General features: G+C 33.5%; 2 protein-coding genes across 2 annotated transcripts; both read right to left on the reverse strand.

The window, feature by feature from the left end:
- Window positions 1–3,846: 3,846 nt before the first annotated feature.
- On the reverse strand, window positions 3,847–4,308 carry LOC107466417 (uncharacterized). Its single transcript, XM_016085393.1, has one exon. It carries the CDS (start codon window positions 4,306–4,308, stop codon window positions 3,847–3,849), a length of 462 nt encoding a protein of 153 aa, XP_015940879.1.
- An 84-nt stretch (window positions 4,309–4,392) lies between these two features.
- Window positions 4,393–5,396, reverse strand: LOC107466418 (uncharacterized). The gene is made up of 2 exons (XM_016085394.1): window positions 5,096–5,396; window positions 4,393–4,952 (listed from the first exon to the last, which is right to left on the reverse strand). The coding sequence occupies exons 1-2, from the start codon at window positions 5,394–5,396 to the stop codon at window positions 4,393–4,395; spliced, it is 861 nt and encodes a 286-aa protein (XP_015940880.1).
- Window positions 5,397–18,826: the final 13,430 nt, after the last annotated feature.

The raw sequence follows: 18,826 nt of genomic DNA on the forward strand, positions 1-18,826 counted from the left end.
TAAAGTGAAATTTGTGTTTGATTATTTTAAATTAGTTAATTATAAAAAAATTGTATTGGTTCGATCATTCAACTAATTTTTTGATTGATTTTTTATTCTTTGATAAATTTTTTATCAATGAATTTTTATTTGAACCAAATTTAATTTGGTGACTGATTTTCAGTTAATTGTTTTGAATCCACCGATTCGATTCAGTTTTTTTAAACCATAAATGGAGAATACATTTAGAGAGAGAGAGAGAGTGAGTGAATTTGTGAGAGAAAGAGAGAGAAAACATCATCTTATATATTTAGAAAAACGATCTTTGTATCTTATGTGCACTTCTTTTCTTTTGCATATCAATTATTTCAATATAAAATAAGAACATACAAAAAATATATAAAAAAATGGAGCATATAATATTACTACTTAATAATACTTATGTAATATGACTGCCATTATTCAAGTTGCACCGACAAAATAGTGTAACAAATTTCTTAGTTTTAAACTTCGGGAGAAGAAAAAAGAGAAAGAACGAAGAAAAAACACAATGAAATTTAGTCACTACCTTCTTATAAAACTCAATTTCGTTGCCAATATGAAGGAGGTTGAGATTCTGGTCAAAATGGAAGACATGAACACGAGATCCAGAGCTACCAGCATCAAATATGACAGCATAAGAAGTAACATTATTATTATTATCATTGGATTGCTGTTTGGGTAGTATCTTACGATGAGTAAAGAAAATGTTGTTAATCCTCAGGGATTGAGAGGAACAGAATGATGGCATCAATAAAAATAAAAATATGAAGAAGCTTTTGAGATCCATCTTTTTGATGAAATATAATTTCAATTTGCACTTGCATGCGGTAGTCTCTACCTCTATATATATTGCTCGAGTAACTTAATTAGCTGTCACGTGCGAAATACACCATTATATATGGTGCAATTGTTCTTTACTAAAATACACATGGAATAAATAAATTTCATTAATCGAATGATTAACTTATTTGTTTCTTTAAGTAGGCATTGAGAGTTTAAATTTGGAAAAGTGTATAGAACCAAGTATATAGAACCAAAAGGGATCGCAAAAAATTAAACAAAATTATATTAATTTATATTAATAATTAATTTTAAATTTTTTAAATTTAAAATTTAAAAAATTTAAATTAATTAAGTAAACCTAATTAAAACCTATAAAAACTTTCCTCTTTTTTCTCACATTAATCTATCCACTTCTAACAATCACAAATTCAAAAAATATATAAAAGAACATCCATTTAATATAAAAAAGAAACATTCTAATACTTAGTAGAAGAAACATCCATATATATTAACTCGTAAAAATTTTGAATTCATCCAAAAGTATTTGGCTGGGTTTTGGCTGATATGCTTTTGGTTCCCTAGCTTTACTCTAGATAAATTAGGAGATTCTCCCTTAAAAGATGAATTCATATTTCAATTAAATGATCTAATTAGGAAAGAAGAAAAATCCAAAGAAGAAATAAGGCCGGTAGAAATTAAAGAAATATATAATAGGTTTAGAACACCTAAAACATTTACAAGAAGAGATAAAAATGTTAAAATTCGAAATTTCTGAATTAAAACAACAAAATATATCTCTTGATTATAGAATACTAAAATTAGAAGGCGAACACATAGTAAGATTACAAAAAGGAAAAGAAAAATTAGAATCTATTGAAGAAGAAGAAGAAATTATAAATCCAATTAATTATATTAATGAATTATCATTATTAATTAACCAAAAATGGTATACCCCTATAATCATAATAATCGAAACAGAGAAATTTGAATTTATAGCTATGATAGATTCAGGAGCAGATGTAAATTGTATCCAAGAAAGATGAATATCTACCAAGTACTATGAAAAAACAACTGAATATAGTATAAAAAAAAACAAAAATATATAACTGAAAAAACAAAAATATATAACTCATTTGCTCATCTATGCATGTATTAATTTTTGTTTAATTATTCTGTTATTCTTTATATTTTTATTAAATTTATAATTAAATTTTTTTATTTATTTTCCTTTTTAGTTTAGAAATAGCGTAAAAATTTAATTTAAAAAATATAAAAATTTAATTACAAATTTAATGAAATTATAGAAATTAATAAAATAATTAAATTTTAATTTTTTTATTTATAGATTTTGGGAATGATTGAATTAGGGCAAGTTACGTAAATAAATTATTACACATTTAAAATTACGCAAATACATTGTTTTTAAAATAAAGACGTAAATGCATTGTTTCACGTATCTATATAAACCGCTACTAGCAGTAGCAGTTTACGAATACACAGAATTCGCTGCTGCTAGCCGCTGTTTACGAGCAAACGTGGCATTACAGAAATCGCTAGTGCTTGTCGCAGTTTCTGTTTGATTTGGCTTCTTCATAAACTGCTACTGTCAGTAGCGGTTTATGTGCGTTGGTGTTCATGCGTAAACCGCTAGAGCCTATAGCAGTTTACGTGGAGGGTGGCTGCCTATATAAACCGTGGAAGGCAGCCACAAATTATTCATTTAGAGTGTTTGTGAGGTTGGTTAGAGAGAGGAAATTCTAGTGAGAGGTTAGAGGAACTTGAGAGCGGGTCCGAGTTATCTGAGTGGCGACCTCCGGCGGGATATCATGGCAGATCGAAGGAGCTTGTACCAACTGAATGATGTTGCACATATTGCCAGTTCCATTAGTGACAAGGTAAGTTAATTTTTTTTAACGTTAGCATTTGTTAATTAGAAGAATGGTATGTAAGGTAGATGAACTAGAATTTATATATTAATCCCTCTAGTTTGAAATTAGACTTCACGTGTTAGGATGTTAGTTTACTCGGTTTGGGTTGGGTTTTTTTTCCATTAGTTTATAAATATGATTAGTTATCTGAATATAGTTCCATCCCTTCGATGAATGTTATTCTACATGTTATTGGTTTATTTTATGATTTGTCCCTTTTTTATTTTTTATAATTATTTTGTTGAACATATTTTTGTTTTTAGTTGCCAAAGTTTGACAGTCATGCTTGTTATTTATTTTATTTCGGTTAATATATTTGTATGATATGAAGTTTTATATTCGGGTTAATATATATGTTATCTTTACTATTGCAATAAGTTTCTATAATATGAAGCTTTAAGGTCATTTGACGACTGAGTTATAGGTTCATATTATCATATATTAATTTGTTCATTGGTTCCTTGTTTGTTGATGGTTTAAGATATTTGTTATTGTTAGATAGGGAGATTTGTTGTGGATAGTAGAATTTAATTATTTCCTGTATATCTTTCATGTTCTGTGCAGCCAACTAGGTGTATATACAGTGTGAGACGGCAACAAAATATGCCCATGCAAGAAAGGATCATCCCGTATTTAAAGAGGGCAAGATTGTACCATTTGGCCAGGCTAAACAGCCACTGGTTCTGGTTGGATGAGCTGTTGGTAGTGCATTTGTTGAAAGGTGGCGTCTTGAGACGCACACATTTCACATGCCTTTCGGGGAGTGCACAGTGACATTGCAAGACGTGGCCTTTCAGCTAGGGTTGCCTGTCGATGGGGAGGCTGTGAGTGGTTGCCTTTGTGAGTTTGAGAATTTCATGGAGAGTGGCCGACCAGCTTGGGAGTAGTTTCAGAACCTATTCGGTGAGCTTCCACCACCGAATAAGGTCAAGCAGATGACTGTATACTTTACATGGTTCCACGAGAGATTTAGGGTGTTACCACTAGATGCGACCGAGGAGACTGTCCGCATTTACGCATGTGCCTACATCATGATGCTGTTATCCACTCAGTTATTTGGGGACAAGAGTATGAACCGGGTACATATTCGGTGGTTGCCATTTGTGGCAAATCTTCATGACATGGTAGAACCTCGCTGAGGGAAACCCCTTCGTGTGTGACCTGGCTGCCTGCACAGGTCACACCGCTTCGGTTGACTGGTGTCAGCTTCGTCCATGTTGTTGCAGATGCGGGTGGACCATGGTTGTCCCTCTCTTGCTCGTCTCATGCTCGATTTGGGAATGACAGTCGGACCATCATACGGGGGCCAAAGCCCCTCTGGAATGCAAGGTGAAAAGGACATCTGATAGTCCTTAAATACCTTAGACATGTTGTAGACTTCATCGACGTAAATGGCCCAATCTAGTCGTGACTGCACATAACATATGATGGCATGGCAACAGGGGTAGTGCAGCGCCTGGAAGTATCCATAATCACAGGTGCGATCTCTTAGGGAAACCCGATAGCTACCCAGCGAGAATTCGCCTGTGGGGGTAGTCTCTACCACTGTGTAGTCAAGCTGATGCCTGTCGAACATGATCACGGTGAAGCAACTTGAATCCTTCAAGTTCCACTTAATGGCCTTAATAAGTGCCTACGAATACCGGTGCCCAGACCCTAACTATGCCTCTGCCGTCTGCCCCCGGACAACAAACAACTCAGCTAGCCAGAGATAGGTTGACTTCACCAAGGACGTCATTGGTATATTTCTTGTGCCCTTCAAAATAGAGTTCACACACTCAGAAATGTTGGTCGTCATGTGACCATATCGTCTCCCCCCATTCTTGTGCTGTGTCCACCTCTCATACTCCATCCTGTTTGCCCAATCACACATGGCCGGGTTCTCTGTCCTCATTATATCAAACCAATAGTCAAATTCTGCTTCCGTCTTTGCATAAGCGGCATTTACCAGCCACCTCCTCGCATCCTGCCTTTTTAAAGTAAGGGCAAAATTTGTAGCAACATGCCGAATACAGAAGGCCCGATAAGTATGGGGAGGTCGCCAACCACTATCTAGGGACTCCAGTGCATCCTTGATGCCGTTGTGTCTATCAGAAATCTCAAGAATACCTTGCTGTGGAGTAACATGTCTTCTAAGATTGGTTATAAAGTATGACCAAGACTCTGCATTTCCCCCTCCACGAGTGCAAATGCAATAGGCAATATATTCGAGTTTCCATCCTGAGCAATCGCCAGCAACAACATCCCTCCATAATTGCCATACAGACTGACGAGCGGCTTACAATGTCGGAATGCCTCAATACATGGAGGGAATGTCCAGAACATGCGATGAAAGTAGACTCTATCTTCATCAACCTAATCACCCACTCTAACTGGGGAGGTCTTCAGCAGAGCAACAGAACCATCCATGGTGGATGTGATCCCAAGGATCCAGCGGGGCAGATCCCCATATGACTCCTTCCAGTCGCCATAGATCTGTGCTACTGCCTTCTGCTTCGCCAACCACACCTTCCGATAACTGGGCCTGAAACCATATGTCGCATCCGTTGCTTCTTGCAACACCTTAATCGACACCGACGCATCATCTCTAACCAATAGAAAGATCCTCGCACATATGACATGATAATCAAGCTGCTTGTGGTCGCTCGATATCGATGTGGCCATACACGTGTGTGGTCCATTGTACCTCCTAACTTCCTATGTGCTCTTCCTCTTTCGCATGACTATACGAATCAACCACGTGCACCTGTTACCAAACTCCTTGCATCTCCCCTGGTATTTCAGATTGTCTGACTCCATAACTCTATACTCAACTCCACGCCGAATGTTGTAATCTTTTACACTCAGCACGACTTCCTCCTTACTCTGGAACGATTGGCCAATCTAAAATTCCGTCAAAGGATTCCCATCATGCATACCATGTCCCACGAAGGTTGCCTCTACATTCCGATGTTGGCCGATGGCTTCCAAGTTCAAGGACGACAGGTGCGAAGGGTACTCTTGTGTTCCAGAATCAGAACCTCCATGTGCTGTAGATGTACCTCTTGGAATATCATCATCACTGTCCCCACCAATATCGACCGGCTCCTCATCCAAATCATCATCACGCAACGCATTCTCAACTCGATCCGGTCCAGCCTCAAATTCAAAATCAGGCACAACAGGAGGCACAGTAGCATGAACAGCCCCGGCACGTTGGGGCTTAGGAATTAAAACTGCAGTTGCTACCACAGGCATCGATGTCGAGGCACCACCGACCGTGGTCGACTGAGGATTCAGTGCTGATGCCCCATTGCTGTCGACACCATTTTCCAACTTCGCAAACAGCTCAGGTATACTCACCTCTGAAAAACTACGCCTGCAGTGAAACAAGACCTGTAGGTCTTCATCCGACCCTATCACAAAGGTCTCATATCTCACACCAGCTGACACAACTGCAATGGAAATCTTGTAAAATAATTTTTTTACCCACTTCGTCCCACATGCACCGAGCTTCCATAATATACTGAGCTTAATTTCTGCCAACATACTCGAAGATCGGATAAAAATACTAAGCGATTCTCTATCCGTGAATTTCACACCATGCCTTTTGCTCTTTTGAATTTTTCCAGAGTAGTGGACCAGAGCCACAAAACTATCCTCCCCCTCCATTTGTGATTAACACTCTTCCTCCACATTTGGCCCCTCCACAGTTTATATAGGCAGCCCCTTTCCCACATATTTAACGTAAACCGCTATAGCCACTAGCGGTTTACTCACAACCCATAACACACATAAACCGCTAAAGGCAATAGCTGTTTATGACCAAACATAATCATGCAGAAACCGCGATAGGCAACAACGGTTTCCAAGCATTCGCACATCAACGTAATCCGTGGCTAGCAGCAGCGGTTTCCATAGATACGTGAAACAATGCATTTGCGTCTACGTTTTGAAAACAATGCATTTGCGTAATTTTAATGGTGAAACAATTTATTAACATGAATTGCCCTGAATTACATGTGGTGATTATATTTTTTTCAGGGCAATTTACGTAAATAAAATGTTTAGATTCTAATTTTAGGCAAATACAACTTTTGAAATACGACGCAAATGCATTTTTTCATATTTTTATAAAAACCGTTACTGCCAGCAGTGATTTACAGAAGAACATAATTCGCTATAGGTAGCTGCGGATTACGTGGTTAGGATGCAACACAGAAACCGCTATAGGCAGCCGTGGTTTCTGTTGATGGATAATGTATGTGTTTGGGGATGTGCGTGTAAACTGATGGAGGCAGTAGCAGTTTTCTTATGATATAACGAGGACAGGGAATCCAGCTAAGTGATACAATCCAGTCCTCTCTAAATAAGGGATAATCTGGTCATGCATGGATATATTTTATTGCCGCCTCACACCGTAGATACACTTAGGGTGTATTTGATAAACGCCTTGGGGAAGAGAAAAGCGCGTTTGATTCCTTTGAAAGTTTCACTTTTATGTTTGGCTAGGAGAAGCTAAAATCTGTAGTTTCTGCCTTTCATTTTTATGGTTGCTAATTACTCTTGGAAAATCAGGTGAAAAATTTATTTCTTTTTTACCAATCATATCCTTTATTTTCTTTTATAAAAAAGATACCATCATAACAGTAATATTATAGTTCTTTGTAGTTCTTCCTATTTTTTCGTAGTTCTTCAGTCCAATTTCTTTTTACCAAAATCATTGAGATTTGTTTCAATCACTAGCAAATTGAATATTTAATTTTTTTATTATTTTTAGTACTCATTTTTATATTTTAATGTTTATGTTTTTTATTGTATTTTTATTTATATGATAAATATTTTTATATTATTTGTGTAGTGTTCTTATTTCTCATGTTATATTTTTATATGAGTTTTTTTTATCATTTACTATACTATTTTTTATATGTCTGTTTTGTATGAAATCTTTTTTATTTTTGTTTGGCTTTGTTCATATGATTTTTTATTCATTTTATTGTATTTCCTTTATTCATATGACAAATGTTGTTGACCTTTTTTATTTTTTATAGTGCTCTAATTTTTTAAGTATTTTATTAATTTTTATGATATTTTTATTATTTTTTCATATAAATTTTTTTATCCTTTACTACATTGTATTTATGTTGTGTATGAAATTTTTTTATTTGTTTTTATTAATATGAATTTTATTTACTTTTTATTATGTTTTTTTTTCATATGATATATGTTATTGGTTTTATGAAATTTTTATTATTTCTTATCTGTATGATTTTTTTTATTTCTTTGATGTACTCTATAAAAAAGATAAAATAAATAAAAAAATTAATTATAACTAACAATGTAGCCATAAATAATAAAAATTTATAGTTCAAAATAATACTAAATTAAAGAGTACTGACAGTACTAGAAAAATTATAGAATATTTTCTTTTTATTTGAAATTATAAAACTAATAGTACTCCCTTTCATATTTTTATTTTTTATTGTATTCATTTTATTTATATGATAAATATTTTTTATATTATTTTTGTTAGTGTTCTGATTTTGCATGCATATAAAAAATTTATTTAAATTAATGTCTCTTTTAATAATTTTTCATTTAAAAGTGATTTTGAGTAGTATAATCCAAATAATATTTATTTTACTATAATCAATTTTTGATATAAGCATAAATCACGTTATATAGACACTCATCCTCAACGTAAATTGCTACTGCCACTGCCGCCAGCAGTTTACGCACAAATCTCCAAACACATAAACCGCTACTGCCAAAATAGCGGTTTATACACGTTCTCCATCAATCCGTGACTATCTAGAGCGGATTATGTTCTTTTGTAAACTGTTGCCAGTAGCAATTTCTATAGAAATATAAAAAAATACATTTGCGTTTTCGTATTTCAAAAGTTGTATTTGCGTAAAATTAGAATTCAAACATTTTATTTACGTAAATTGCCATTTTTTTATGTATGTGTACATTGAATATGAATAATGAATACGGTTTAGGGCTCTAGGTCTTAGACCATCTCTAATAAAAAAATTTATCCCAATCTTTATTTATGACTCATCTGTCATAAAAAATAATTTTACATCAACTTTTGTGTTATAAACAATAAATAAGAATTCAAATCATCTCTCTCTTCTCCGTTAAAAAGAACTAATTTTAATTCCTATTATGGTCACACTTAATTAATTAATTAATTAATTAAAATAATTAAAATTAATATAATTACTATTTTTTATAATAATATTATTAAAATTTATAAATTCAAAAATAAATCAATATTATTAAAAAATATTAAAATAGATCACTTAAATTTGGTTAGTATTTTAAATTTTACAAATAAAAATAAATAATCCAACCAAAAATTATTTTATAAGATGTAAAAATTATTTTTTTTATGTAAATAAATTTAATTAATTATGAGTTGATGTATATTTGATATTGATTTAATATAATTATTTATATTAATNGAATATAATAAATTATTATAATATTAATAAATTAATTATGATTAATTATTTAATATAACTATTTAATTAATTATGATTTTATATAAATATTTATTTTTATAATAACTAATTAAATAATTATGTTAATTTATTATAATTATTAATAAATTAATTAAGATTTAATTATTTAATTAATTATAGTTTAATATAATTATTTATTTTAAAGATAACTTGCCACTCATTGGCATTCACAAATTTCTCCTCAAAATATGAGCAGGAACCCAACTTTTCTCCTCTCCAACAGTTGAACATGCATTATGTTAAAAAAAGAGAAAATAGAATGTTGGAAGGCTCCTCCATTGGAGTTGTTCTTATAAGCATGGTTCTAAAAATGAATTGGACCGGTCAATCCAACTGATTCAACCACAAAATCGGACATCTTTATAATTTTGGCTCAATCTATAAAACCATCAATCACAAAATTGCTTGGAAACCGTTGAACCGGCTAAAAATTGACCGGTCGGATCAAACTAGAACTCGGTCGATTTTTTTTGAAACATTATCGTTTTGCGGTTTGTATAAAAAAAATTCAGGTTCAGACGTTCAGTAGCCTTCTTCTCCTCTCAACTCTCACTCTTTCAAATGAAGCTCCCTTCTCCCCCAAAAAATCCTAGTAGTAGCCTCCACTGTCGCTGCAAAGAGGGAGACACTGCTGCCGTCCGTCGCACCATTGTTGTTCTTGAGCTCTCTAACCCTATTCACTCTAACTCCTCTCAACTCTCACTCTCTCAAACGAAGCTCTCTTTTCCCAAAAATATCCGAGCTTACAGTAGCCTTTATCGCCGCCACAAGGAGGGAGACACTATTGCCATTCGTCGCGCTATCGTCGTTCTTTAGCTCTCCAACCCCCTATTCACTCCAACCGCAGCTTCTTCGTTGAGCTCGGCTTTCGTCTTGTCTACATCTGCTCAGCCACGCTTTCACCGCTATTTGTCGCGCTCATGAGCTTTTGTCCTCATCTGGTCGTCGTCGTACTCTAAGTCTCCAATTCCTCTCCATATTCACCAATCATAGGTTCTTCATCATTTTCCAACTCCTCTGCTCAGCCACGCTTCTGCCGCTGTCTGTCGTCATGCTTGTTGCCTGGTCACTGGCTGTTGCACTCAACCACTTTCTCTCATACTCTGCATAGAATGCTTAGATCGAAGAAGGCAATGGCTTCTCTGTTCATTGCTAGTGCTAGTTCTTTTTTTTTCATTCATAAGTTAAATTGATTATTGAATAATTAATTTATTAATTGATTATTGATTAGCTCTGCTCACTACTGTTATGATGTACTGTACTATTTTGTGCTCCACTGTTATGTGTTTTTGTGTTCAATTAAATTTTCTCTTTGAGAACTTAATTTTGACATGCTTGATAAATTTTGCCAATTATGCATTTTTTGAAATTGATATGAGTTTGTAGATTCTAAATAGTGTCTCTCATGTTTCTAATTTAGACAATTTGAGTTGGTTATGAAGCATAGTTCACTGTTGTTGTAAATGATTTGGGACCGCTTTTAAAAAGTGTACGAAGCAAATTACTTACTGTGGTTTTAGAGTTGTGTATTAATTAAATTGGTTAATTTGTTATTTGGGATATGTTACAACTTGTTGTTCAATAGAGTTTAAGACTCCAATATCTATTTATTAGTTGGCAATGCTAATATTATCACTAAACAATTTATAAATCATTCAAATTTTATGAATTTGAGACTATTACTTGTTTATTATAATTAGTCTTGTGTTTATACTTATTAATCTTTATTAACTTTTGTGCTAACAATTTTGTTAAAATTGTACATAAATTGTGACCGTCTTAATAATATAATGAGTATTTGGTGCACGAAATTATGATACACAATGGCGCCAACAACTTGATCGCACAATTGTAATCTCACTTCTTTGTCACAACTTTGCACAACTAACCAGCAAGTGCACTGGGTCATCCAAGTAATACCTTACGTGAGTAAGGATCGATCCCACGGAGATTGTCGACTTGAAGCAAGCTTTGGTCACCTTGTAAATCTCAGTCAGGCGGATTCAAATGGGTTATGGAGTTTTCATAATTAAAAGATAAATAAAACATAAAGTAAAGATAGAGATACTTATGTAATTCATTGGTAAGAATTTCAGATAAGTGCATAGAGATGCGTTGTCCCTTCTGAATCTCTACTTTCCTACTGTCTTCATCCAATCCTTCATACTCCCTTCCATGGCAAGCTGTATGTTGGGTTTCACTGGTGTCAATGGCTACCTCCCGTCCTCTCAGTGAAAAAGGTTCTCTACGGTTTTTCGCATGGCTAATCAGCTGTTGGTTCTCGATCATGTAGGAATAGGATTTACTATCCTTTTGCGTCTGTCACTATGCCCTATAGTCGCGAGTTTGAAGCTCGTCACATTCATCCCATCTCAGATCCTACTCGGAATACCACAGACAAGGTTTAGACTTTCCGGATCTTAGGAATGGCCGCCAATAATTCTATCTTATACCACGAAGACTCTGATCTCACGGAATAAAAGGCTCGGTTGTCAGGCGAGGCAACCATGCATTGTGGACCAAGAATCCAAGAGATACATGCTCAATCTTAAGTAGAACGGAAGTGGTTGTCAGGCACGCGTTCATAGGTGAGAATGATGATGAGTGTCACGGATCATCACATTCATCAGGTTGAAGTGCAGCGAATATCTTAGAACAAGAATAAGCTTGACTTGAATAGAAGAACAATAATAATTGCATTAATACTCGAGGAACAATAGAGCTCCACACCTTAATCTATGGTGTGTAAAAACTCCACCGTTGAAAATACATAAGAACAAGGTCCAGGCATGGCCGTGAGGCCAATCCCCAAAATGTGATCAAGAGATCAAAAGATAATCAAAAGATTCCAAGATTCCAAGATGAAAATACAATAGTAAGAGGTCCTATTTATAATGAAACTAGCTACTAGGGTTTACAAAATTAAGTGAATGATGCAGAAATCCACTTCCGGGCCCACTTGGTGTGCGCTTGGGCTGAGCATTGAGCTTCACACGTGTAGAGGCTTTTCTTGGAGTTAAGCACCAGCTTTGGTGCCATTTTGGGCGTTTAACTCCAACTTTTATTTCAGTTCTGGCATTTTGACTTTAGAATAAGGCTGAGAATGGGCATTTGAATGCCAATTTGCGTCGTCAAAACTCGGGCAAAGTATAGACTATTATAGATTGCTGGAAAGCCCTGGATGTCTACTTTCCAACGCAGTTGAGAGAGCGCCATTTGGAGTTCTGTAACTCCAGAAAATCCACTTTGAGTGCAGGGAGGTTAGAATCCAACAGCATCAGCAGTCCATTGTCAGCCTCTGAATTAGATTTTTGCTCAGGTCCCTCAATTTCAGCCAGAAAATACTTGAAATCACATAAAAACACACAAACTCATAGTAAAATCCAGAAATGTAAATTTTGCATAAAAACTAATAAAAACATCCTAAAAAGTAGCTAGATCCTACTAAAAACTACCTAAAAACAATGCCAAAAAGCGTATAAATTATCCGCTCATTAGTATTATATTGTTATTAATTGATGGGATCAAAGGTTATTTAACTTTTGAATTTGTACTTTAACAAGATTCAAGATTTAGGTTGATGTAGTATTTTAAATTGGGATGATAATTTAAATTTTATATTAAACTTTAATTATATTTTAGTGTGTTTAATTGTATTTTATTTATTATTTTATTATCAAATGGTTATTTTGGTTGAACCACAGTTAAATTAATTGGACCAATAAACCAATAAACTAGTGACTAGAACGGTTTGATGACCGATTCGATTTTTGAAACCTTGCTTATAAGTGAAGACCCAACGATACCATATATGCTATGAAGAACGGACAAATTAGTCAATAATTAATTAATATTTTTTACTATTTAAAATGCTAGACACATTTTTTTTGGGAAATTTTTGGAGTCATTAATTTTAGTATTTTGGCTTTTATTTGAACAACATAAATACTAAATTATTTTTAACAAATAAATTTTACTAATTTAGACACATTTAAATATATTTAAATAAATATTCTATTATTTTAATGTGATTATTTATATTTTATTATTATTTTATTATAAAATAATTATTTCAGTTGAACCACGGTTAAATCGATTAGACTACTAAACTAATAAACCAATGACTAGAACAGTTTAATGATCGGTCTAATTTTCAAAACCTTGCTTATAAGTGAATCCCCGACGATACCATATATGTTATGAAAAATGAAAAAATTAATCTCTAATTAATTAATATTTTTTACTATTTAAAATGCGAGACAAATTTTTTTGTGAAAAATTTTTGGAGTCATTAATTTTAGTATTTTGGTTATTATTAGAACAGTATAAATACTAAATTATTTTTAACAAATAAATTTTATTAATTTAGACATATTTAAACAAATATTTTATTATTTTAGTGTGTTTATTTATATTTTATTTATTATTTTATTATAAAACAGTTATTTCAGTTGAACACAGTGAATCATTGGATCAGTAAACTAATAAAATAATGACTAAAACAGTTTGATAACTGATCCGATTTTTAAAACCTTGCTTATAAATAAAGACTCGACGATACCATATATGTTATAAAAAATGGACAAAATAGTCCCTAATTAATTAATATTTTTGACTAATGCGAGACACATTTTTTTGCGAGAAATTTTTGGAGTCATTAAAACTCTAAATAATATTTTTATATACAAAATTTTTATAAATATAAATATAAATTATTATTAACTAAATACTAATTAAAAATAATAATATTTATTGGTTATATAACATTAATTTTTTTTTCCTCTGTAAATTGTAACAGCATGGACTAACGTCGCAGCTAGAATAGTGATGTGTCGATAATAACGCACATGTAGTAGGGACAAAAAAAGTAAGACGACATTAGTCCTTAGAACACAAAACGACGTTGCTGCATTCTAAGGCGGTAAGGCCTAAACGTCTTCAGTTTAATAGCAAGGATGGAGCATTCATTGAAGTGTGTCCTTTACAATGCCTATAACACCCATCACATACTGATACAGCTACAGAAAATCTTAACACTTGATCAGAACACACTGGATCAAAATATACCGTGCCCCTCAAAGAAAAATGTCTTCAACTGCATAATCTATTATATTGTTGTACTATATTTGTGGTTGCTGAAACTGAAATAAGGTTCGTTGACGTAGTTGTTGCTCTTAAAAAATTTTTGTTTCTGAAAAATGTGTTTTCACTTTTCAGGTTCAAGGGTTAATGGCTAAGAAGGGTCACTGATATGATCATATGAATATGATGTTGCATCTTCTTTTATGGGCAAAAATGAAAAAATGTTGTTAAGCAAGGGATTAAAAGATTTTGAAGTTGGATTTATTGATTAAATAATCTATATTATGACTCATGTATTTGTTAAAGTACCGTTAATGTGAGCTAAAATTATTGTTAGAGAAAATAAATTTTCTATTTAAAGCATTGTTTTTATGGTGACCGTTTTGGCATTTGAACCAACGGAAACGCATGGTGGCATGGTGGCATGCATGGTGCCACATCCAAAAATCCGTGCGGACGGGTCGAAAATACACGTGTACTCAAGTAGGTGCATAAAATGTAACTCGGGTGCTTGTGTACGTCGTCTCATCTGACAACAATATAAAAGATTCTTTGACAAGGCTCCTGGACGATGCGAGACTCAACTTAAGGGGCTTTTGAAATTAAAGTTTAATTACTCTCTGTGTCTTTTTAGTTTTACTAAATTTTTAATTAAATTTTATTTTTTTAATTAAATTTTTATATTATATATTTTTTTACTTAAATTTTTTCTTTAACAAAAACGTATAAAATAATAAAATATTTTATTTAAAAAACAAATATTCCAAAGTTAGTGTAAGAGACTTAATTAAAATCGCTTCAATATTTTTTAAATTTCAAAAGCATCTTTGTTCCTTTTTAAACTCTTTCATTTTCGTTTCTGTTAGAATTTTCAATAACCTCTGTAGATCACCTTGCCACTCATTTTGTAAAGCTCATTCTCTATTGTTGAAGGTACTGTGTTGTCGGAGGCACCTAGTCGCTACTGCTCGAAAGTATATATTGTGCTATCTTTTACTTATTGTTATTAAAGTGATAGAATGAATCTGTTACTGAAAATATCTCTAAGGATGAAATTTTTTAGCTTTAAAAAGGTATTTATTTGTTTTCTTTCCTTTTTTTTCTTTTGGTGTAGTGATAGGAATTCTAATTTCACTATAAATCTACATCATGATAAAAAATTTTATGATACATAGCACGATTTAGAGTATTTGGGAGGGAGAATATTGAAAGACTTGCACTTGAGCTTGATGAATTGAGATTGTAAGAAATACTTAATGAATTAAAAAGGTTAGGGTATAAAAGTTATGCCAAGATATGGTATTGTAAACTAAGCTGTCAATTAAATTCAGATCCTAGAGAATTGATGAGTGATGGAGATGTCATGAGAATGGGTAGGTTATTAGTGTCACAAATCGTTAAACATTGTTCGGTTTATATTGTTTATAGATATAGAAAAGGTAATGGTGTTGAGATAACTTCAAATGATGAAGATTATGTGCCTTCAAAAATTTGAATAATCTGTCAAGAATTAACCAATTATAATTAATAAAATATAATCAACGACAATCAAGAATTACCCGAATTAGTTAAAAAACATACTTGATGACAAGAAGGCAAAACGCGAGCACAGAAGAGGGAAGTAATAATATAGAACAATACCAACACTATAAAAACATCACTCAATTCAGAGAGTCTATTCACTATCCAACAATATAAATTTACAGAACAATATAAAAATCGCACTAATACTATAAAACAATAGCTCAATTCGCCATAATCATATAAAAATAGCAACAAATCAACATATTATAATCCAATAACTAAATGACTAAAAAATTAAAAAACTTGCTCGATGATGTGAAGGCAGAATGGAAGGGGAGAATAGAAAGATCAAGCACGACGATGCAGAGACTAACAAGAGAGAGGCAACAGTGATGCAAGCCCCGCCAGATGAGGACGCGACGACGATGAGAGACACATAGAGGCACAAGAGCAAGAAGACACGACGACATAGTGAAGGTGAACCATGGATGAAGGCAACGACATTGTGTCGAAGATGCACATGAGCTGGGACGAGATGCAGAGGAGCCAGTGATGTGGAAGGAATCGTGCAATAGCGGTGGGCGGTAGCAGATTCGTGTGTGTGAAAGAGTGAGAGGGAGTCTCTACCTCTGGAGTGAGTTTCGAAGTTCTAAGAGAGTGAGGGATAATGGGATTGGGGTAGAATTTTTTTTTAAGCATAAAACAACGTCATTTTAGGAGTAGAAACAAAAACAAAATTCTTAAACTGATATGGATTTTTCTTATTCTCAGTTCGCTGATTTTCATTAAAACCTTCCGGGTTTGTTCTCATTATAAATGATTTTTTTATTCTTATAAATTGGCCAACAAAAACTAAATTACATGCAAAGAATTCAAATTAACAAAAACAATTATCTATAATAAAAGTGAACGGCCAAATAAAATTCTAATTAGTGAAACGTTCTAAATACAATAACGCATCATTGCACGCAATTTCTTTAAAGTAAAGGACTTGTACTCTCTTATTTAATTTATTTTTTAAATTTTTGAATTTAGTAAAATTATTTGCTTGTTTATTATAAATAAATAGTTATATATATTCTATAGACTAACTTATTATCCGACCTACTAAGTCAGATTTTTGCAAAAATTTTATAATCAGTTGATCGGTTCGCACTATAATTAAATAACTCTGGGAGCATTGGCGTAACCAACAAGCTGATATGAGTAAGGCGAAAGCTAATTTCTCCATTTTTAAATAACGGAGTTCAGGTTCTTGAAGAACCTTACTAACAAAATACACATGATATTGATGTCTATCCTTATTTTCTAAAACTAAAGTCGAGACCAAAGTTTCTTCTGTTACGGATAGGTACAGGTACAGGGGTTGACCATATTCCGGCTTTGCTAAGATGGGAGGAGATGTCAGCAAGTTTTTAAAATGTTGAAAGGCTACCTCACACTCTTCCGTCCATGCAAACTCCACATCTCTCCTCATCAATTTAAAAAATGGTTTTGCTTTTACTGCAGAAATTCCTAGGAACCTTGATAATGTAGCTAAGCGACCTAGGAGTCTTTATACCTCTTTGAGGTTTCGAGGACTCGACATGTCTAAAACAGCTTGGTATTTTTCAGGGTTAGCTTTTATACCGCTTTGAGTGACTATAAAGCCCAAGAGCTTACTTCTCCATACTCCAAATGCCCACTTTGCTGGGTTCAGCCTCATCTGATGAAGTCGGAGGCAACTAAAAATCTCCTGCAAGTTAGCAATTAAGTCAGAATTGTCTTTAGTTTTTATCAACATACAGTCAATATAGACCTCCACATTCTTTTCGATCTGACGCTTGAAAACTTTAGCCATCAACTTTTGATAAGTGGTCCTGCATTTTTTAAACCAAAGAGCATTACAGTATAATAGTAAACCCCTTCAGAGGTGATAAGGGATATCTTATCTTTGCCAGCTTTATGCATTGGAATTTGATTATACCCACTATAAGCATCCAAGAAACTTAAAATCTGATATCCTGAGAATGAATCAATCATGTTATCAATATTAGGTAAAGAAAAACAGTCTTTCAGGTAAGCTTTGCTTGAATCTGTGTAGTCTACACATATTCACCATTTTCCATTATACTTTTTCACCAAGACCATATTAGACAACCATGTTGAATAAGTTAATTCTCGAATAAATCGGGCATCCAATAACTCTTGAATTTGTTTCTTAACCTCGGCGACTTAGTCACGCGACATTTTTCGACGTCACTGTGCAACCGATGTAAATTCAAGACTAATGGCAAGTTGATGGGACATGAATGCGAGATCAACTGGACATATTGAAAGGTTCCCAGGTAAATAAATCTATGTTACCTCTAAAAAAAATTTGAAGTTCTGACTTAAAGGGGTAAGGTAGTTCTTTATTGATCATGGTATACTGATGAGCGGATAATTTATACACTTTTTGGCATTGTTTTTAGTATATTTTTAGTATGATCTAGTTAGTTTTAGTATATTTTTATTAGTTTTTAGTTAAAATTCACTTTTCTGGACTTTACTATGAGTTTGTGTGTTTTTCTGTGATTTCAGGTATTTTCTGTCTGAAATTGAGGGACCTGAGCAAAAATCTGATTCAGAGACTAAAAAGGACTGCAGATGCTGTTGGATTCTGACCTTCCTGCACTCGAAGTGGATTTTCTGGAGCTACAGAAGCCTAATTGGCGCGCTCTCAACGGCGTTGGAAAGTAGACATCCTGGGCTTTCCAGCAATATATGATAGTCTATACTTTTCCCAAGATTTGATGGCCTAAACCGGCGTTCAAAATCACCTTCAAGATTTCCAGCGTTAAACGCCGGAACTGGCACCCAAATGGGAGTTAAACGCCCAAACTGGCATAAAAGCTGGCGTTTAACTCCAAGAAGAGTCTCTACACGAAAAAGCTTCATTGCTCAGCTTTAGCACACACCAAGTGGGCCCGGAAGTGGATTTTTATGTCATTTACTCAT

The sequence above is a fragment of the Arachis duranensis genome, chromosome 9, assembly GCF_000817695.3.
Source record: "Arachis duranensis cultivar V14167 chromosome 9, aradu.V14167.gnm2.J7QH, whole genome shotgun sequence".
Classification (NCBI taxonomy): Eukaryota; Viridiplantae; Streptophyta; class Magnoliopsida; order Fabales; family Fabaceae; genus Arachis; species Arachis duranensis.